The sequence below is a fragment of the Cenococcum geophilum genome (assembly GCF_001692895.1).
Source record: "Cenococcum geophilum 1.58 unplaced genomic scaffold K441scaffold_17, whole genome shotgun sequence".
Classification (NCBI taxonomy): Eukaryota; Fungi; Ascomycota; class Dothideomycetes; order Gloniales; family Gloniaceae; genus Cenococcum; species Cenococcum geophilum.
The window spans coordinates 1,614,456-1,636,163 of NW_027137575.1; the positions used below are offsets into that span (position 1 = coordinate 1,614,456).

At 48.1% G+C, this 21,708-nt stretch overlaps 7 protein-coding genes across 7 annotated transcripts; 5 read left to right on the plus strand and 2 right to left on the minus strand.

The window, feature by feature from the left end:
- The first annotated feature begins 62 nt into the window (after positions 1-62).
- Positions 63-1,254, plus strand: K441DRAFT_635072 (uncharacterized protein). The gene is made up of 3 exons (XM_067646422.1): positions 63-367; positions 470-598; positions 654-1,254. Exons 1-3 carry the CDS (start codon positions 168-170, stop codon positions 982-984), a joined length of 660 nt encoding a protein of 219 aa, XP_067504881.1. The 5' UTR covers positions 63-167; the 3' UTR covers positions 985-1,254.
- Positions 1,255-1,843: 589 nt separating this feature from the next.
- On the plus strand, positions 1,844-3,670 carry K441DRAFT_676857 (uncharacterized protein; the record flags this gene model as incomplete). The annotated part of the gene is made up of 3 exons (XM_067651000.1): positions 1,844-1,864; positions 1,963-2,085; positions 2,240-3,670. The coding sequence occupies 3 exons, from the start codon at positions 1,844-1,846 to the stop codon at positions 3,668-3,670; spliced, it is 1,575 nt and encodes a 524-aa protein (XP_067504882.1).
- A 358-nt stretch (positions 3,671-4,028) lies between these two features.
- Positions 4,029-4,991, minus strand: K441DRAFT_658808 (uncharacterized protein). Its single transcript, XM_067648421.1, has one exon. It carries the CDS (start codon positions 4,797-4,799, stop codon positions 4,434-4,436), a length of 366 nt encoding a protein of 121 aa, XP_067504883.1. The 5' UTR covers positions 4,800-4,991; the 3' UTR covers positions 4,029-4,433.
- A 1,149-nt stretch (positions 4,992-6,140) lies between these two features.
- Positions 6,141-8,823, plus strand: K441DRAFT_686740 (uncharacterized protein; the record flags this gene model as incomplete). The annotated part of the gene is made up of 5 exons (XM_067652019.1): positions 6,141-6,213; positions 6,413-6,762; positions 6,816-6,987; positions 7,163-7,536; positions 7,594-8,823. The coding sequence occupies 5 exons, from the start codon at positions 6,141-6,143 to the stop codon at positions 8,821-8,823; spliced, it is 2,199 nt and encodes a 732-aa protein (XP_067504884.1).
- A 635-nt stretch (positions 8,824-9,458) lies between these two features.
- K441DRAFT_557020 (cysteine proteinase) lies at positions 9,459-10,545 on the plus strand (the record flags this gene model as incomplete). Its single annotated transcript, XM_067643358.1, has 6 exons — positions 9,459-9,512; positions 9,590-9,617; positions 9,670-9,684; positions 9,759-9,808; positions 9,875-9,894; positions 9,990-10,545. 6 exons carry the CDS (start codon positions 9,459-9,461, stop codon positions 10,543-10,545), a joined length of 723 nt encoding a protein of 240 aa, XP_067504885.1.
- A 274-nt stretch (positions 10,546-10,819) lies between these two features.
- K441DRAFT_80962 (uncharacterized protein) lies at positions 10,820-14,685 on the minus strand. Its single transcript, XM_067654465.1, has 4 exons — positions 14,143-14,685; positions 13,983-14,087; positions 11,367-13,895; positions 10,820-11,309 (listed from the first exon to the last, which is right to left on the minus strand). Exons 1-4 carry the CDS (start codon positions 14,218-14,220, stop codon positions 11,094-11,096), a joined length of 2,928 nt encoding a protein of 975 aa, XP_067504886.1. The 5' UTR covers positions 14,221-14,685; the 3' UTR covers positions 10,820-11,093.
- A 919-nt stretch (positions 14,686-15,604) lies between these two features.
- K441DRAFT_556531 (uncharacterized protein) lies at positions 15,605-15,763 on the plus strand (the record flags this gene model as incomplete). Its single annotated transcript, XM_067643333.1, has 1 exon — positions 15,605-15,763. A coding segment is annotated over one exon (159 nt), but the record flags the coding sequence as incomplete, so codon positions are not given.
- Positions 15,764-21,708: the final 5,945 nt, after the last annotated feature.

Here is a 21,708-nt window from a genome sequence, read left to right on the forward strand (position 1 = left end):
GGCGTCTGCCCCGTTCGCGGTACCCCCTTGTATCTCAGGGACTGTTCTTTGATGACACGCTCAGCAACTCGCCTACTCAGTAATCATTACAGCACACCTGCCTCAGCATCTTCTTGAATGCTTCCTCTCTCTAGCTAATACCTAGATCTTCCTTGCAGTCCTTTAAAATGTTTATACCCTCTGGTGCAAGTCGCCGTTTTGTGATTTTCCTGATTCTCACCGCGGGCTTCGTTTCTTTCATTGTTGTAGCTTCTTTTAAAGATGCGAAGGGGGGCAGGTTCCCCGATAATATTGTGCCGGTGAATCACGACCAAGTCCAGAGCACTACGCATGCGATTGCGCCGAAGCTGGAGAACGCGACCGCAAAGTGAGTCTCTCCCAAGAGCGAGCCTGGATACAGTTTCACCTCAAAAACCCCGCGTGATCGGGATAATGAAGGATGGTATGCTAATGGCTATGGATCTTTTAGAGCGGAGCTAGGTCGCGCAGCGTGGAAGCTGATCCACACAACCTTTGCGAGATTCCCTGACAAGCCGACAAAAGACGAGAGCGAAGCGCTGCGGTCATTTGTACATCTCTTCCAACGGCTATACCCATGGTGCGCTACCCTCTACTGATACTGGGAAGCTCATATTTACTGACACTGCCCGCAGTGGAGAATGCGCTGAACACTTTGGGGAAATATTGGAGAAATACCCACCCCAGGTATCGTCACGATCTGCGGCCGCAGCGTGGGGGTGCTATGTACACAACATTGTCAATAGGCGGCTGCACAAAGACGAATTCGACTGTTCCAAGATCGGAGATTTTTATGATTGCGGGTGCGCGGAGGACGAGACGGAAGGGAAAGGCAAGAGCGGCAGCCCATCCGATAAGCCCGAAATGAGCGAGGAACGGAAGGAAAAATTGGCAGGTCAAGGGAGAAAGGTTGATGACGATGTTATCTCTGGCAAGAGACCCCTGAAGGTCGAGCAGGAGGGGTGAGAGGACCATCACAAGGCCGAGAAGAGATCAGTACATGNCTGACAGAGGAACATGGACGGTTCAGATGGCAGCGAGGCGGATGATTCGAGCGATCAGCGGTCCGCACTGTTCCGATGACTCCCGCTTTAGTTTGCAGGTTATTCAAGGCTTCACTAGATGCTTGCTTGGAGATCTGATGGTGGTGGTTAGGAGCGCGGCGATTGCAGCGAGTGTAGTAAGGGTAACTAGCGTGGACGGCAAGGGGACGGCAAGAGGATAGCATGTGGTTAGCATGCCAAGACACTATTGGCATGAGAAGGAATTCATCCTCTGTCAATAGATGTATATGTTGTAGATATGTCCGTGTATACATGCGACACTTCGCCCCATGGGGTGTTGCACTGTTCGGACGGGGAATGGGTAATGCGCGCGATACGTTGTCTGGCAATGCATCACTCCTCGAACGGCATCGACAGTGGCAGCAGCAAACCCTGCGTCTCTGTATCTTTGTATTCTTGTGAGTGCCTATTCGATCAGGACAGCCCAGGGCGACCGGGGGTTGAACGCCCTCTTCCTTCGCGGGCGGGCCTGAAGGTTCGCGTGACTATTTATAACCCTGGCGCGCGAACGCGATCTTGCATTAAGGCGCGCATTGCCGGTCAGGGGGTGATGTGGCTTGGCCTGTAAAATAGGTTGTGGCCCAGTATGAAACTGCTCATCAAACACCACAACGACCCACCAAAACTCAGCTCCCCCCCACCGTAATCGATACGCTGCGTACACGGGGCATCCATCCTTTTGCTGGACCTCACCGCATCTTCTCCATTGACGTTGCAACACCTGTACACCGCTCATTATTACAAACAACTAAGAGTCCACAATGGTTTCGTTCTCCTGTGAGGTATGCATTCTCCCACGGGCCAGTAGTTCAGTTCCCTTGGCAAAGGCCCCTCGCCTCCTGGATGGTCATGATAGCTTACTCCTGCGTCGTTTGGGTAGAATTGTGGGGATGTCCTCACGAAAAAGAAGCTTGACCCTCATCGGAATCAATGCCGCGGCGCGTCTTTTACCTGCTTAGACTGCATGGTCCATTTCAACGGGACCGAGTATCGAGCTCACACCGTAAGCCAGGCCCTGAAAACCTCATCTTTCGCGTTTTTGTTTCCTGCGACCACAAAACAATTCTTGAAGCAACTTACCCAATGCGGATGCGGATGGCGGAAAATTTCATCATTCGTTCAAAGATAATAGGGCTAACGGATGACCCGACAACCAGAGTTGCATCAGCGAAGCGCAAAAGTATCAGGGTGCCTTGTATAAGGAGAAGAAACCTAAGTCACAACAAAAACAACAGAACGGTACTTCCCAGGCTCTTGTGCCGCGAAAAGCCTATGTTGAAGATGCGCCGGACCCAGATACAGGTGCCGTCGCTATCGTCGACGCTCCTCCACATGCCCCTAGCCCTCCACCAGCAGCCCATTATGGGCAAGCGGCACTTCCAGATGTGAATGTGTTCGACTTTCTCGTAGCTTCGGAAACACCCAATCAATCGAGGGTAGCACTTCCACCACCAGATGAGTGTCATATGATTGAGGACGACAGGTATGCAGACAAGAAACCTGAACAACTAGGTACGGAGATAGTCCACGTAGAGGCTCGTCATTATGAGGAAGAATACGGGAATGACCATCAACACTACGCTGAGAGTGGCTTCACATACGGCGCTGCGCCCATCGAGCCGTCATTCCAACGCTACGATTCGTATGCCGACCTTCGCGAGCAAGAATCGGAGTACTATGATTCGGCATACTATACCCCGGCGCCCAAGCCGGACCGCGAGCGTAAAAATGCTCGTGAGAAGGATACTACTGTTTCTAAAAAATCAGATAAAAAACGCAAGCGCCAGCTGGAAGATCTCGATATGGCTCTAGTATGCGCGCAGGCCGAACGAGACGTAACAATGACCGATGCACCACCTGTGCTGCATTCTGGTCTCACAGGAGGCCTAAATAGACTTTTAACTCGTCCCGATTTCCCACCAAGCCCAGATTATTCCGGTGGAGATTACGTCGAGGCATCACCCCTCAGTCCCATCAAGCGGGCCAAGCAGTCCACCTCCAAGGCTCTCGCACGAGTACAGCGCCAGTATGAACTAGAGGAAGAGCGCGAACGCAAGCGAGAGCTTGAGCGGGAACGGGAAAAAGAACGAGGTCGCGACCGTGAACCCAAGCCACGGAAGGCATTAGGTGCTACGACTAAAGAGACTAATGGCAAGCCAAAGGCTCTGCGGAACAGAGAAGACTCTGGCCGTGACAGCCGCCGCACTCGTGACCGCCGCCGTCGACGCCGCGCTTCGTCCACCGCGTCTCCAGAGCCGGGCCGCAAGCCTATGAAAGCCATTGAGTATCACCGCGCTCCTTCTGCATCCCCAGGGCCTGGTGAGAACGGTAACGGTGCCCTGATCCTCCACAGCAATGGCGTGGCCAAAGAATCGCCGACTGCTCGCGCTGAGCTCTTCATGTCCTTCGTGACGAAAGGCCCAGAGTCAGAACGAGGATGCAGCGTCAACAAAGCACTGAAGCGATATCATCGTGAGCGGTACGACCGCTGGGATAGAGAGCTGGGTAAAGGCGAGGAAGAAAAGGAATTGTGGAAGAGCCTGAGGCTGAGGAGGAACGACAGGGGCGAGGTCGTCCTATTTTTCTAACCTAACAAGTAAACATTTAGGGCCCGGAGGAGTTAAAGGAAACCCGCCTAGGGACAAATGAGGTACTTCGACTTCATTTCACTGTAGATATGGTGCGTGTGGGTTGGCCATTCTTGATCTTCGGCTTGGTTGATACCCGGTTGTGTAACAGGGGGTGGAAGTGTGAGCGATATTTCTACCTGATATGTCTCGTTGAGCATTTTAACGGCCGATTTTTACTTACGTTTTCATTTCTTTCTCCTTTTTCTTCTTCTGCATTCACGGCCACGCTTCCACCTAATGCTTTGGGCTGGACCCGTCCTGTCCTTTAGCTTCGGTTTCACATGTACATGTTTAGATTTTTTAGCGCGTAGCAGAGTTGCACTTCAGTATAATTCAATCGTTATTCACGTCGTCTAGATTTTGCGTACATATATCGTTGTACAATGCATGCCTTGAAGCTCCTAGCCTGCCCTTTTGGATCCCTCAAACTTCTTATATGAATACAAGTACTCTTACACTCACACCCATTTCGCATCCATTCTAAGCTATCACCCGAAACAAGACTCCGGCTTTCAGCGAAAATAGATCAAGCCAACTTTTCAAGGATACCCGTCGTACCGCATATCCGTGCAGCGTAACCAGCGCTCCAAAAGAGACAAGCAATACATCCGCATTGCCGCCTCAGCCAACCCCACACGCATCCACCAACTTGTCCCCTTTCCGACCCTTCTAGCTCTTCACGCCTATACCTCCAGTTTTTCACCAACCACCTCCCTCCCCCTCACCCCCACCACCTCTCCACCGCCCACCGAATCGCAACCACCGCGCCCACAACCAGCACCACCGCCGCAGCCACCATACCCTTAATGACGCTCCCTCTCATCTCCAGCGCATCCCCAACCTCCAGCCGCGTCATCGCGCGATGCTTCTTCGTCAGGAACCAGCCCTTCTCGTCCGCCCGCGCGTCCGCACGCCGCCGCCACGCCGTGCTCGCGGGGTCCTGGTACGGCTCCGGGTCCAGCCAGGCGCGGGGCGAGAAGTAGGAGGCTAGCGAGGCGGAAGCGGAGGAAGGGGAGGGGTGGGCCGCGGCGCGGCGCTGGCGGTCGCGGCGGTTGACGAGGAAGAGGGAGAGGACGAAGGAGGTCATTAGGAGCGGGGAGACGAGGATCTAGAGGGTGGATGGGGTCGTTAGTGCGTTGATTTTGCCTTTTTGTGTTTTTGCTTTCGCCTTTGTTGGGTTGGGGGGATTTGGGGGGTGCTCACGCGGGTTAGGGGCGATTCTTGCTGCTCTGGCGCCTGTGAGTGTGGGGAGGCTGGTGGGATGTGCGAGTGGGCGGGCGTACTGGAGAGGTTGAGGAATGGGTCGGTTGATTTTTTGCGGCGTTGTCGTGGTTTTGGACAGGAGGGCGGGCTTGGTGCGGGGTTGTGCCGGGAGAGCGGCTGTTGGGTTGTCATTTTTCTGCGGACTGTTTTGACAGGCGGTTAATTGCGTGAGAAAGTGGGATTCGGTGTGTATATGAAGAGCTGGGGTTCAAGCGCGCAGAAGGATGGAAGGGTTGTGGAATGGATATAGGATTTCATTGTTTTCGGGAGATGCGGAAGAGCATCATTGTTCGCATGTTATCGATAATAACAGACCGAGACCGAACACGAAGACGCCGAGCTCCCACAAGCCGAGCCTTCAAACAAAGCGCGATCTAGAAAATTGTTCGTAGTCGTGCAGCTGGCTGTGGAAGTTTTCTGGGTGAGCTGGCCTATTAGAAAATGGGTTTCAGCGTCCTTGCCGAGGTCTAGGTAATCAATAAGCAGATGTAGTCCTAAATCCATTGGAGAGGCGCTGAGGAGTCGCCGAGGAGTCGCTGACCAACAGTATCTTCATTACGCACGAAGCTGAAGGACGAGTATCGAAGCTGGCTGATCAGGCTGATCAGGCTGGCCAGTTGTCCTCGACCAAGGCAGCCCTTTTATCAAGATATTAAACATGCTGGCATACTGGCGTGCTGGCTACTGGTGGTGCTGTTAGTGGGCATGTGCATGTTCATATGCACAAAGGAGATTCCCCGGGCTTTCTATCTCCCCACTCCTACTCATCGGCGAGATTCATCACACCTTTTATGCAGGGCGATCACCCCAACCTCGTATCATATACTTTCTCGACACGCGTAATGTAGCTGCCTTGAGGCCGTCTGTCTGAATATATATTTATCCACCCAGTCGCCGCCGGTGTGATTCTCCCCAGGCTTCTGTAAGCACCAGCAATATTACTCAGCATCGCTTTACAGCCGTCGGACGAAATCGCGCGGCCTTCGTTCAATGCTGCGCCTTCTTCGAACCCCCCTTGTTTTATACTCTCAAAGCTCGCAAGCCTCTCTCGGGATCGTATTTCTCTTGGTCGTGGCCCTCTCAGTCCGTGAACTGTCCGTTGGTTAGCAAATTTCGCAACTTCCATTTCCAGTTTACCAGTGCTCGTATCATTGGTTCGGCCGAAATGCCCAAGAGCTCCTCGCCCGATCTTGCTCTTCGGAAGAAAATGCGAAAGGGCACACATAGCTGTTTTGAATGTATGTTCACCAAATCGGATTGCATGCCGTTTCTTTTGGCCCGGTTGCACGGCTTGCAGGGGGGGTTTAAGTGAAAACCCGTGCCAATGCAAGCAACGACCTTCCCTTTCAGCCACATATCATGTGGCTTTAATTGGACCAAAGGCCTACATATCGAGAAGCACTAAAGGTCTTTGGACCGGTTCTGATGGTTTTACAGGCCGACGCAGGAAGATCCGGTGTATTTTTCCACCCGATAATCCTAACGTCTGCTCAGAATGCTTTGCTCGCGGGTCTCGATGCATCGACCAAGAGCATGCTGCTGCGGATGTCATCGTGGATCATAGGAAGAACCTCCGTGAGCGGGTATCCCGCCTAGAGACCTTAGTAGATTCACTACTTGAAGAACGTACCGATAAAGATCCAGCCGAGACTGTGAGAGGCCATACCGCGTACTCGGACCCGCTCCCACCCACACCTCTCTCTTCCGAGGCTTCTTCGTCCGCTCCAGGACCAATTCCAACGGGGCACTCTGGAACTGCTCCGTTATTGTCCGTATTTGAGGATGCGGTACGTGTACATTCTCCCTCATAAGCGTTCCATTACTGAGTTAGGCCATCTAGCTCAATAACACTGAGAGCCATTATGCGACGTCAGAGGTATCATACTCAGCTAAAGATGGAGCCTCAACCCCTAGCAGAGTAGTTCCGGAACCATTCCGAATTACCTGCAGCGAAGATCACCGTCTTGCGGATGATTGTGGTGAGGAATCCGAGTCAGCCTCGAAGTTGAAGCGTGAGCGAGCGAGGCAAGCTCTTATAGAAGTTCTACCACCGTATGACCAACTGAACGCTATTCTAAATAGCAATAGCGAATGGTGGGCGACATGCTGATAGAAGTTCTACCACCGTATGACCAACTGAACGCTATTCTAAATAGCAATAGCGAATGGTGGGCGACATGCTGATAGAAGTTCTACCACCGTATGACCAACTGAACGCTATTCTAAATAGCAATAGCGAATGGTGGGCGACATGGCGGAAGAAAACTACCGGAACATCCGGGAATTTAACCCTTCCCCAGTATGCAGCACACGCCCTACTAGATGGTAGTCCTGGTGCAGTAGGCGTCTTAGTACTTAGTGTTGGTGTATGCTCTGAGAGCGATGATACCGACCGTTACATCAGTACTGTCGACCGATGGGTTCTATCAGATGATGAATATGCTGCAACACTCGAAGGGATGGAGTGTCTCATTCTTGAATCTAAGTGGTATGCCGATATTGGCCAGCCACGCAGAGCTTGGCTAGCAAATCGTCGCGGTCTAATGTACGCTCAACTTATGGTATGTGTAAAACATTGCAATGCTCTTCTTGGTGTTCCATTTACTGATTGTATTAAGGGGCTCCATCGCAAACGCACCACGTCAGCGGCCCACGAGAGCATTTGGTGGTCATTGTACCATGGCGACCGCTTTCTCTGCTTGCTTCTTGGATTGCCTTACGGGGTTAGCGACTCGCACTGTGACTTGACCCTCGCGGGGGTCGTCGAATCTGGCCCCTATATGTCACCTCTGAACTTTGCGAATAAGGTCTCCATGATGGCTGGAAAGGTCATCGACAGGAACCAAGGAAGTGGTGAACAATCATTCGCTTTTGCCCTTGATCTGGACCAAGAAATGGAAGATCTGTTCAAAAAACTGGACCCTAGATGGGTCGAAGTGTCAGGAGCCATGATAGATGGCCAAACCAGTGCTGCAGATCTTCGCGAGAGACTCTTAATCCAGATTTTGTTCCATCAGATCAGAGTATACCTTCATCTTCCCTTCATGCTAAAATCCGCAAACAACCCACGCTTCGGATACAGCAGGACCGCCTGCATAAGTGGATCCCGAGAGATGCTGCGACTATATCAGATACTCCGCTGTGGAGCAGAAGAGCCACTTTACGAATGTAAAGCCATTGATTTCCTTGGATTTACAGCCGCTGTTCTACTCATGCTTGGCATGTTTGGCGATGGTCCTTCCATATCAGCCCCGAGTCCACAAGAGCAAGAGAAGGATTGGCGATTAATTGAAATCTGCATGGACATCTTCCGCCGAGCATCAACAGAAAAGGGTGGCAAAGTGGCAGCTCAGAGTTACGCAGTGTTGGAAAAGATTCGAAGAGCAAAACAACCCAACTGCGAGGATAAAGAGGAGTCGGAATGTCTCTCTAGTTTTGTCATCCCTTATTTCGGTACCATTTCAATTCGTCGCGGCGATAAACTAGTGCCACACCCCAAGGCGAACAAACCAACTCCTACTTCTTCATCGGCTTCCATCACAGAATACACACCACCAGTCGATACTGACAGCATGTTTGGTCAGACTTTGGGCTGCGTTAGTCAGGACAACTTCAACCCAGAACCCTTTGTTGCGTACGATGGTTTCTATCTGCAAAACAACAACATCACTCAGCTCAACGAAGACGGTATGGGCGCTTTCCCACTTGCTACGAACAACTTCTCTTGGCAGAACATCCCTATGGACATTGATCAGGACTGGAGTTGGTTTTTGAACGACGGCCAAGCGCAGATGCCGAATCAGCAGCTGAATCAGGACTTTGCCCAACAGAATTACACCGGACTCTAACCGAGTACTCTCAGGTTACCTTTTGCAAAGTTCCAGGTTTACAAGGCGTTTGATAGGGGTAATTCGCCCGGAATAATTTAATTGTCTGAAAACCTTAATTGCAGGATTTCGAGGGATTTTTGAAGGGCAGATGGCCAGGAACGGCGTTTTTGTTTCTGTACGAATAACTGCTGTAACGGAATTGGAAGTTCTCCCTGTCTCAGTAAATTTTCCTACGGTTGCATGTACAATACCCCCGGAAACGATTATCCACTCATCTCAGCTCTACGCTTGTGTTAGATAGCAGGCTATTAGAAGGTTCTGTTGTCACCAAACGTAATGTCACAACTAATAACTGACGACTGACAACTGACGCGCTGCAAACTCCATGGCTTTTAGGACAAACGCAGTTCGTACGGTCATCCTAAGTGTCTAGATTTATTGAACATTTGTGCACTCCACATAGCAAAAACTTCCTCCTTGGCTAAATTCGTACACGGCGTACGTCATCATGCTGCCCCGCGCCAAAACCACGCGTGAGTGACTAGGCAGGCACACTGCCACTCAGAAATTCTGTTCCACGACTTCTCTCAATCCCTACCTACCACTTATTATCTTTCCTTTACCCTGTACCCCCCCTTGCTCGGTAAGCATACATGTCCGGCTTCCACCCCTTCAAGGGAAGAGTGAGCAGGCACTTTGGCGACAATGTAAGAGCAGAACGGGCATTCCCGGTTTTCCCCGGATCCAGCTCAGACTGACATTGGGCCTCCATGGGCACCATTAGCTCTCTCCCGACGATGCATATCTAAGCTGTAGGTACGTGCTTCCCCCTGGCCTCCGAGCACTCTGCTAAACGCGCCGCAGACCACGACGTACGGTGTATGTACGCTTGCACCCCCCGCCTCCCCCCGCCTCACTCCAGAGCGTAGCTGAGATATTAACCCACATCGTAGTGACGAAGCTGGATGTGGACAGCATACGGTATGACTGGTTGACTGACAATGTCTGTACTCACACCACCCAAAACCTGCTGTCTCTAGTTCAACCTGGCTAACCGCAGTGCCTGAAGGCCATAGTATTTTGGGAAGAGTAAGGCCGCGCCAACACCCCCCCCTCCTGCTCCCCCTCCGCCTCCACGCTTCCTGCCCAACTAGCTAAAACCACGCCCTTCCCGCTCTCCCTAGATACCTCGAGCATGAGAAGCTCAAAGCCTACCCGCGGGCATCCATCTCGCTGCTGCGCCCCAGCATGTCGTTCATGCTGATGAACACGGCGGACCCGCTGACGCTGAAAGACGTGCTGCCGAACTTCAGCACGACGACGCACATCTTCCTGCCGATCAACGACTGCCGCAACGTCGAGCAGGCCGAGGGCGGCTCGCACTGGTCGCTGCTGCTCGTCAGCGCGCTCGACGGCGTCGCCTTCCACTACGACAGCCTGGCCCCCGTCAACGAGCTCGAAGGCCGCACCGTCACCAAGAAGATGGCCGAGCTGCTCGGCAAGTCCCTCCGCTTCATCAACATGGACGACACGCCCCAGCAGGAGAACGGCAGCGATTGCGGCATCTTCGTCTGCCTGCTCATGCAGCACCTGCTGCTCAGGCGCCTGCTGATGGCCAACGCCAAAGAGAGGATCAACATGAGCATGGCGGACCGCGACGTCAACGCGTCGTTGGGCCGGAAGGAGATGGTGAAGATTATCGATAGTTTCAGGAAGGAGGGCGAGCGGCGGAGGTCGTGAGTTAGCCCCCTTCCTATTTTTTTCCCCGGCTGAGGCTTTCACGGGAGCTGTGGACGAGGCGGCGGGAGAGGTAGCTAACGTGGTGTGCAGACGCAGCGCGAGCCCGTACCGCAAGGACAATCCCAAGTCAAAGAGTCCACCAAGGATAGGCGATGAGAATGAGACGAAATGAAATGAACACAAGGCATTCACTTAATTTTGCTAGCCGTAGGAACCATTGGCGTTTTTCTCGACGCAAGGCACTAGACCTGCTGTAATTTACAACCAGCGGAATGGGAGCTGGATGTCCAGATTCACGCTATCAGAAAAGCCTCATATAAGGCAAGGGAGTTAATGATATTTAAATTCGACATGCTGTACTTAATCTATACTAGTACGGAGTAATTATATCAGGAGCATAGGCCGGAGATGTTATTATGTTATACCATTTTTGTACCCCTTTTAGGCTACAATGGCCATCTAACTGTGATCATGACCATACCGTGATTGGTAAATAAGGAAAGAGGAATAACGCTTCACAAAGTAAACCCGTACGTCGACTGACTGGTTTAGAATCTAGCCCGGGCCTGCTCCAGCCTCTTCGCAACCTCCCTGAACTCCTTCCCCATTGCCGCTCTCTGCGCCTCAATCTTTTCGAAACATGCAGCGTGGTTAATCGAATGTTCCTCCGCCAGGTTAGCAATCAGTTCAAGGCCATCGCGCTCATAATCCGCAATGATATCTCTAAGCGCGGTCTCAGAGTCGACAAGGTGCCGGACAAGGCGCTATGGGGAAGCCCGCATATTAGTGGATACGAATTTAAGAAATGTCAGTGGACTTACTCTCGATATGCGCGTCAGCATATCAGCTACTGCACGCTGATGCGGCTGCAGAGATGCCTCCCATTCCATCTCTTCTGCTAGCTCTGTGTCAATTTTCTCGAAGACCTGTGTAGCCGAGCTGGAGCTGTGGCTGCTGGGAAGTGGTGAGGAGACTATTGCCATTGGAGATGCTTTGGCGGGGAGATATTCTCCGTCCTCGGTGCCAACGAGTGTCTCGTCGAGGTCGCCATTCGTGTTCACCTGCTGTCGAGGTACTAGTGTTGCAGGTAAGGGGAGTGAGTCTTGCAACGGCAGCAATTGGGCGTAGTCCTCTTGGGCGTGTTTCTTGACCTGACCAGCCAGGAGTTGTGTAAAGGCCGTTCTTGGACGTTGTGGCTGCTCGATGGGCAGGATTTCGAATGGATCACTGACTTCCTTCACCTTGTCAGCGTTCGCTTTCGCCTTTTCAACTACGGTGTTAGTGACATGTCCCGATATGGCTCTCGAAGCCGCAGCTGGAGACGCTGGAAGAGCTTTGCTGTTGCTTAACTGGGCATCTACTGGGGTGGTCTTTGATTCTCTTCGACCTGGACGCAGTAGATCCTTGCTGTGAAGAGCAACCTCTTCGCTGTGTGTTAGATGACCACTATCATGAGACTCATGTGCCTCAGCAGGCATGCTCTCAAGGAGTCTTTTAATCATCTGTTTCGCCGACGGCTTCTCAGCAACAAACTTTGCTATTGGACAGGGGCTTCCTGATTCATGGACACGCACAGAACCAGGCTCGTCTGCAAAGTCTACGATAGAGCGCGTTCTGCTATCCACGCCTCCTTCTACAACATCTTCATTAGTGTGCTGGATTATCTTAGCAATCATCGATCGCTTTAGTTCAGGCGTGCTTGGGTGAGGTGCTTTAGCAGGGCGTTTAAGGATAGAAAAAGCCTTGATTGGTTTTGAATGTGATGGTAAGGTCGGCAACCCCGGGGGTGGGTCGGACTGTAAAACCACTCCATCATCCTGCACATCGCCACCCTCAGATGCCTCGCGAGAATCCCTGGGTACTTGTTGTTCTAGCCCCCCCTGTGATCTGTTCCCAGTAAGGAGTTTATTGACGAGCGAGGGTCTCGTGGAAGAAACATGCTGAGTTGCTGCTTTCTGACACTTTGCTTGCTTCTTTTTGTTCCCAGCCTTAGAATTTGCACTAGCTGTAGGCTTAGGTCTTGATTTTTCCTTCGTTGTAGATGCTTTTTTGGTCGAGGGCTGGGATTTCCGCTTGGGTTCGATGTATTCTGATTGGTCACTCTCACCAGTCGACTCTCTTGACTCAGGGTGAATATGTTTGACTACTAGGCGTTTCGCTCGTTTTCTTAGTTCCCCTGGCTCATCTGGCGGAATATCAAAGACGCTGTTTTCGTTATTATTACCGTCTGATGAAACTTTCCCCTTAGTAATCTTCACCGGTTTATTTCCCACAGTCGACATCAGGGATTCGCTTGCATCTGGTTGCCTCGACTTCGTAACCCGAGAAAGTGCGCCAGAATCCGGTGTTCGGCTCTTTTGAGCAAGCCGTGACTCCTTTACGATTGAAGGTCGGGTAGTTTTCTTAGTCCTTGGGGAGTCAACCTGTGGAGCTATTCCCTTCGCAGCTTGGTTTACTAGGGGCTGTATTTCAGAATGCCGAATATTAGCAGCGTTTTTGCGTTTGGTTTGGCTCATAGTAGGCTTCTTCGTAGGCTTCCCGTGTGCAGGCTGAACATCTCTATTCTGTTCGATTTTGTCTCCCGATTCGGGCGGTTTACTGATATCAATTGTTTGGCTAGCTGAGATCTTGGGTCCGAAATTGTTCGAGTTAGAGATCTCTTTCCCTTCCATGACCATCAGTCCGGCCTCCTGAGCCTCAGAAAGATTTCTGCACAAGATCAAAATTTTTTGTACGTGATATTCCTTTGCGTTACAAAGGTACGTCCAAGATTGCGACCTCAAATCCAGAGTTAGTGCAGCGGTGGTGTACTCCGTCTGGGATCCTCTAATAGTTCGCACCGTTGACTTTGAAACCCCTACATTTGTAACATGAACTAGCGGAATGTCAAAACACTGGACTATCCGTGTTCTGGAAGGCGGAACGACACAGGTAAGATTCCCCCCTTCAACAAGCAATACTATCAAGCCAGTCTCTTCAGTGATATGAACACCGTCTTCAGCGGTAATTTCGAAGGCGTAAAGCACCCCGGGGTCCTGGCCACCGTTATTTTCGATAAATCGTAGCTCATGTAGATCATCGAGAAAATCCTGAAAATTTCCCATCCAATGTTGACTGTCGTGTGTTGGAAAATCTGCCATAGCAGACGGAATAGCGTCCGTTGGCCAGAAACATGCGTGTTGCATGCCAGCTAACACCATTTCCCGAATGACCATGCCCGCTACTAACTTCAAATCCTCTGATTTTGTAAGGATTATCTGGCCAATGCCTTTAAGCACATCTGAGAAGTTCGCTAGACAGTTGGTAATATCGGGCGATGTTTCAATCAAACGGTGCAACACTAGCCCAATCTACCATCATTAGTCAGTCATTACTACTAGGTTTGAGCGTCGGCGGTTTGTCTGAAATTCGAGAGATAGAAGGGGTAAAAATCGTACCCATCGCCGTGTTCGGTCAGGGAAGCTGTCATCTGTGAACGAGCGCAGGTATCTCTCAGCGATTGTGGGCCTTGCCACACCAAGAGAGTCGGCTCGGAGACCTTTCTGTCTGAAGTCAGTCTAAGACAGATTACCGCGTTACCCCACCACCACCACTTGCCATTAGTTCGTAAAGACGCCGGCATGAAGGATTAGTGCCAGAGCGATCAAGCGCTTCTTCAAAGCCGTGTTCATCCATCACGCCTACGCAACACGACCAAGATCAAGGAGATGTGAGAAGACGTGTGATAAAATGAGTGGGTTGGTATATGGGAGGGGAAGCAGCGAGGTGAACCCAAGTGTTGTGGATGTGACATTGCCGAAGTCTTGAGACGAAACCGTTTGTGATCTATATGCGGAAGGAGCCCGCGAATTTGCTGAAACGCTCACCTTGACTACACGGTACGAACCACGGCATCATCACTAATTTACCACATTTGTCATCCAACGGATGACTGCCAAATCCCTCTGTTCTCATGATTGACGACGTTTTCATCCTATTAATATCCATCTAGAAATTTTCAACCTTTGCGGCGGCGCACATCCCTTAACCATGTAGTCGCTCTGCTTGAGTTAACAGTCATCCTGCTGCTAATGCCGTACTCCATTTATCTCAGTAAGCGACTCAGACGGCAAACGAGATAGTAAATCTCACTAGTAAGAGTATGTTGCATTGCGGATGCATAAAGGGAAATTTTGCTAGGCAAGAACTTCAAAATTATAAGTCGTTTTGCGAGGTGTCTTGGTCACGTCTGCGTACACAAGATACCGCCACAGCAGGACTCAACGAAAACCGCGAAAATCAAAGTTCCCTATATGCATCCGCGATGCAACATACTCTTACTTAACTAGTATAGCTTTATAAAAACCCCTACTAGCTTTATTAAACCCCTGCTAGCGTTACATAACCCCTGTATTTAGGATTACTGTCTTATTTGCCGTCTGAGGGCCTTCAGTGCGAAAATGTAAAGAAAATAGCTATAAAGTGCTTTAGGCATATTTTTAAGGAGGAAATTAATCAGAAAATGATTCAGTATATGTATAAGTACTACACCAAGCGGCTACATAATTGTAGAAGGGTAGAAGGCAGATAACGCAGTATCGAACTTGTTGAGCGTTGAATTGTATGTAGAAATCAATGTATTGTGTTGTGTTTTGGTGTTGTATGGCGTGTGCCCTAAATCGGCTTGTTTTTTCACTGACGAAGAGCCCTATCACCTACGTTATTATTAATTCAACTTATTAGATTTATTTAAGTTTTAAAAAGAATCTAACCTTAAGCCGAGTACTAGTCATTGACTGGCACTTACCAGAGGTAAGTGCATTTGCACAAGTAGCGCATCGCAGATACCTGCCTCAGCTATCTTCTCATCCGATTAAGCTCCGTTGCTTCCTTCTCACACTTCCCAATACACTAACCCCCTCAAGAAATTATAAATCTCATAGCCAGCTTTATCAAACGTCGTTCCAACCAGCCTGGTGTCCCTTTATAGCAACGCAAAGTTTTGCCATCCAATCTCCCTCCATATGCAACTATTGTCTTATCATAGAAATATTCAATCGAGCGCACTGTTTTCTAGGACATCACCATGAAGAGCACAGAACTCGAAAACTTTGATGCGATATTTAGAGGGGATCGTGGACCCTTGCTGACGAAACTTACTCTGGACGTCATATCGCCAACTTACAGAGAAAGAGCCCGCGGTAAGTTTGAACGAGCCGCTGATAGAAAAGGCGAATAATGAGGCCTTCACTCAAGCGATTGAGAAGCTCATGGCGGCCTTGGAAGGATGCCTTAGTAAAAGGTAGAATTTGTCTTGTGCTTGGAAAAATATACTCGCCCTCTGATGCAAGCCAGCGTGACTTCAAGGCGCTTCAACAATAGCGCTACGAGGCGGAGGTCGAAAATCGCCATGACGTCTTCGAGCATCGCTACAAGCACTCGCTGATACATCTTCTCTGGCCTGAAAGCCTAGCAGGCTTACATCGTGTTTCAATGACCAATCTAGGCAATTCGAATGATGACCGCAACCTGGACATGCGGGCGTCGTTGATATGGCAGTGAAAAACCCCAAACTCCAATCTTTCGGCTAGCAGCTCTACGACAACGAGAAACACTATCCGAACGTCCGCCTTGTTAATCGCTACAGCTTCGCCCTCTGCTCTTTCAACCCGCACCTTACCGTTCCTCAAGACTACGGAGATAACCTTCTACCACGAAGCTCCGCTTGATCAAAGAACAAAACCGACGAATCTGCTAGGCGATCGTACCTGCGACCCTCTTAGCACTATTCTCTAGAATTTCTCCCAAAGCCAGAACCTCACGTCTCTAACTCTAACCGGCGCCTTCGACTCTTCCCTCTTCTTGCTACCCTTACATCAATCCCCCCACACGACCGTGCCCAGTTAGCCAAACCTGAAATTCCTAACCGTAATCTCCGATCTTACTACACCTTCCGGTCGCTGGTACTTCACCGATCCATCCGGCACGGATCCCGAAGACGCACCCGCCTTACTCGGTGAAGACGACTCCGGCTCCGAGGACTCCTCAGTCTTCGATGAGAATTCCTTCGACTCCTTCGACCCCTTCAACGCCGAAGAAGATGCCTAGCTCTGCGGCGCTACTCCCATAAAAACGTTCCGCACCGTCTCTAATTCCTCCCGCCTTACCCCGTTCATCCTCGCCTTTGCGAAAGCCCTGAAGACACATGCCGTCTCTGCTCACCTCCACGCTAACAAATGGTCTCGTAGAAGGCCCGATGGCCAGATCCAGTTCGAGATGCGCTACTACGCTCCGGATCGAGCGGCTCATTATAGAGATGAAAAGGTTAATGATCAGAAGTTTCGGCGGTTGTATTTTGAGTTTGGGAGTTGCGTGCCAGATCAGTTGAGGGAGGTGGGGAGGAGCAGATGGCGGAAAGAGCTTGTGGAGAGGTTTTTAGTGGGCAAGTATTAGAGTTGTGGGGAGTGTGGTAACTGGAACGGGTTTTGGGTGGGGTATGAGTGGCTGCAGCTTCACCGGTGCAGGCAGATACGCCTCAGTTTGCCTATCATGCTGCCATGTAACCAATGAGGATGGGGCTTGAGGGCTTAAACCGTTCTTAGCGTAGGTTGCCTGCCGCTACCGCAACAAGTCACTAATGTCCTCAAAGATAAGAAGTGCCGTTTTCAGGAAATCTCGCCATTGCCTCACTGACATGCAACCAATGTCTGTCGTCCAGTATGTCGTGTGGGGTGCAGCTGCGGGTGTGCAGCTGTCTCTCAGCCAATTGGCTGCGCTTATGGCGTAATGATTGAAGCTCTCTCTGGCGAGGATGGTAGTTCTACTGCGGCTCTTCGTGATCCAAGTAATCCGTCTTGCAGTCCCAGCGAAATGTATTTATTAGTCAGAACATAACTTTTTATCATCGTGGTCTCTAAGCTTCTTCTGCGCATAATAGCTTTTCTTTCAATGTCTAACCCTTACTTCTTCATCTTAGTCGTTTAACATTCCGGTACAATGGTAACATCAACGTGTCGCACCTCTCTTTCGGATTATAATGATCCCTACGACTCTCCTCCGGAAGACCCTCATCCAATGAGCTTGGGGGACCAGATTGTGAACACACGTTGCCCCAGTATATTCGACGATCGCGACTTTTTTCCCAACGGTTCAGTCTCTGAGTTGCTTAATAAGGAAAACATACGAGCAGAACTGCCCAGCGGATCCGAAGAGCTGATAACGTTTATCCACAAAGGGCCCAAAAATCGTTCGCTATAACCCTTGCCAGTGATATTAGTGGCCCTGTCTTACGTGATGCTATGAAAACTTTCCAGCGCTATGGATTCACTGACCAATTTCTGCCGATCTCCGAAGAAATGAAGGAAAGCCACTGCTATCTAGAAAATCGGTCGTGTTCTCACAGACGAGCCTTAAACGCCTTTCACCGCAAGCCATGGAACCGCGTCAAGCTTTCCAATTTCTACGACCAGTGTGTCCAACAGCCAGCGTCGCTGCCAGCGACGCTGCCAAGAAGCTGATAATATAAGCAGCCAGCGAGCGGTCTTTATTTTTAGAGTCAGCGAGCGATGAAGTCACAGCGCGCTATCAGCTCGCTGCCTTGGTGGTAAGGTAAGGAAGAATTTTTGGTGTCTTAAAGCTTCTTGTAGATTATGAGGATATTCGGCCGATATTTGGAGGATTAGCTATACGCCAAGCAGTGAGAAACCCCTGGGAAACTCTCGCTTATCTATAGTAAATATAGCATTTTCCCCGATTTCTCCATGCACGCGTGAGGGTCCTCTACTTAATATCTCACTAAAAGTTGACTACCACTATGCAAAGAACCTTACTTTCTACGCGTTAACCAGGTAGTAGAGCTTCCTCTTCTACTTCTTCTTTATCGTCTCTGTAATCTACGCGTTAATTAAGCTCTTTAATATCTAGGCTTTATTAATTAACTGCTTCTCCCCTTTTAATTAATAATAATACTAAATTAGGCGATTAAAACAATCCTTCCTCCGCCGGTATATTACGAAAGCCTCCTCTAGCTAATTAAAACTATGGCTATATCTTTCCTATTAACTAGGATAATCTCTACCTATAAAAGTACGGTAAGCTTATTGGTAAATATAGATACTAGGTTCTTTATAAGCGGTTAATATCTGGTAAAGCTTTAATATTAGCTATTTGCAGCATAGAGCAGACCTTTTTTAGGATAGTTTTACGAACACAAAGAGACTTTAGCTGTGTAGAATCTGCCACCTAGCTTAAAAACAAAGTTCTTTACTTATAATTAACGGCAACGATTATATTATTGGCCATTTAAGATTAAAGTATAATATTAATATAGGCCCTAGAGGCTATAAGAGTAATATATAATTACTAATTCCGTTAAGCCCGTTTAAAGCAGCCGCTTAAGCTTTATCTACTTTAGGAGGTAGCTATAAACGCCAGCCGTTTTGGGTAGCTGGCTATATTTAAGTATGTATCGATTAGACGATTTTGTAGGATATTACCTTCTGTTAAGCCACTAGTACTTATACGCGCGCTCTACTTATATTTAATTGTCCTTAGATACAGGAGTGTCTTACAAAGGCGCCTATGTTATTAAGTAATTGGATTAAAGCCTTATTTAAATAGCGATATATTAGTATTAAAGACCTCCTTCTTACCGCGCTTAGCAAAATCTACCTTAGCTGCAATATCTAGACGTCTATAAATGGAATGTTACTACTCGGTATAGTGGCTTATTTTATTAATAAAGACGGTAAGCTTTAATTAGTACTTTTAGGGCTTCTACGGCTGCGAGGATTATATACTGCTAAGAATATCATGACGGCTTTAGCGGAGGTAATTAAAAAGTATTAATTTAATTATAAGCTTAGTTGCTTAATAACCGATAATACTAGTAATAACGACGACCTCTATACTTACCTTTTATAAAGCCTCTTAGTGCCTAAAAAGGAACGGCTTTAGTACGTTGGTTATATTATTAACCTTATCGTTAAGGCCCTAATATATAGTAAAGGCGTAGGTAAGCTTAAACGCCTTCTAATTGGTGCGAGCAACCAAGTTAAATTCAATCTTATGCGGTAGAAAGGCTTCGTGGGCAAGGTTTATAATATTATTAAATACATTATACGATTAATAGGACGCCGCGAGGACTTTGCTAAGAATTAGCTTAATGCCTATATAGAGGATGAGCTATTTAATTATGCAGAGCTTATGCTTATTAAGGACGGAGGCGTTTAGTGGAATTCTATCTATTTTATGCTCCGCTGCGCATTACTTCTTTATAAAGTAATTAATAAATATCTACTTGCTTAGAGGAAACCAGCTAATAATAGCTACAATCTAACGCAGGACTTGCTTACTAATGATAATTGGAAGCAGGTAGAGCAGCTTATTAAGATCTTAAAGCCTTTTATATTAGCTACTAAGCGTATAAAAGGTGACGCTAATAGCCCTGGTGTTAAAGGCTTATATAGCGCTCTATAGGAGTCAATTACTAATATAGAGCTCCTTTATTAAATTCTCTAGTAAACTTAGCAGAGCCTTAAGAATAAAAGCGACTCCTTCCTTAAATTGGGCGTTAATATAGCTATCTAAAAGATTAATAAATATTTTAACAAAATGATGGATGAGAGCCCTTACTACTTTACCGCAGTAATCCTTTATCCGTCACTTAAATAAGCCTACTTTTGCAATAAATGGAAACGGTAGCCTTAATAGTAGAAGCACGCTAAGCGGTATATAGAAACTATATTTACTAACTATATTAATAATTAAGAAGATAAGGAAGATAAGGAACTAGTTAAGCTGTAATATAGAAAGGTTCCTTATAAATTTAATAACAATTTAGCTAATAAATATACGTAGTTGTTAGTTGTAAATAAGAGCCTTATATCCTCTAGGCGTAGTTAAAAGCGTATTAAGCTTGCTAGTAAGCTTAATTACTACTATAACGCAGGCCTTAAGCTTATTAAGATCCGTACTAATAATGGTAATAAGGTAAATAATATCGTTCCTAACCCTCTTACCTGGTGGCTTAAAGTCGGTTAAATTCTCTATCTAATGCTTGCTAAGATTACTCTTAATATCTTCTTTATACTAGCTATAAGCTCTATATATAAATAAGTCTTTAGTTAAGCTAAAAAGATTATTACTAATAAGCGTAATAGACTATCGGCCGATATAATTAAAGCAAATCAATGTCAGAAATGGTGGCTGCTTAAAGGCCTTTTATTAAGCAGTTTAATTAACTACATTAACACTAATGGAGCCTTAACTACGCCCTGGTTAATAAGCTTTAATATTAATCTTACTAGCTATAAGCTTAATGCGGAGGCAGAAACACTGGCTTAGTAAGCTTCTTTCACTTAAGCCTTGTATTAAATTAAGATCTGATATAAAAATAGAGCCTCTGGAGCCCTTACTACCTTCCTTATTACCTACCTTATTACCTACCTTATTTAAGCCTCTATACGCGCTAAGCGGTTTCCACTATATTTAAATACTGTACTAGATGAATTAAGGAGGATTTTTAATTAGGTAATGTCAATATTGTATATATAGAGGTTCTGCCAAAAAATCTAATGTAAAACACTATTTAATCCCTACAATTTGCCTAATTAGGAAATTAGGCTGACAGCGAACAGCGAGCCTGCCTATTTTGGTGCAGCGAACAGCGAGCGATTTGATTGGTGGCCCTAGCTCTCGCTCGCTGCCAAGAAGCTCGCTGAGCGCTGGCTGTTGGACACACTGTCTACGACGTTCAATGGAAGTTCTTGTCACCTGTGTTTACGAGAGACGCATTTAGGCACGAGTTTTCTTCTCATTGCATTCTTCCTTTTATTGGGATGGATATGACTGCCAAAAGTGGCACATTTAGTCAAGTCTTTAAAGTCAAGATGTTCTGCCCAATACCGGTACACGCCTTATTCCGGAATATTTCTGCCTCATTCCGGAACAGATCGTCCTCAAAGAGGAACAAATCATGTATCGCTTTGAGCTGCTTCATTCCGGATTAATTGCTTCATTCCGGAATAGATTTGAAGCTATATAAAGCTTTTTGATGAAGTTTTTCAGTAGATCTTAGCTGTTTCTACGAGTTGATTTAGGAAGTATAGTGCAGTCAATGGTTATAAATAAGGACTAATATATAATCTTATTAATTTTGGGCGTAAAATAAGTAATAATATATCC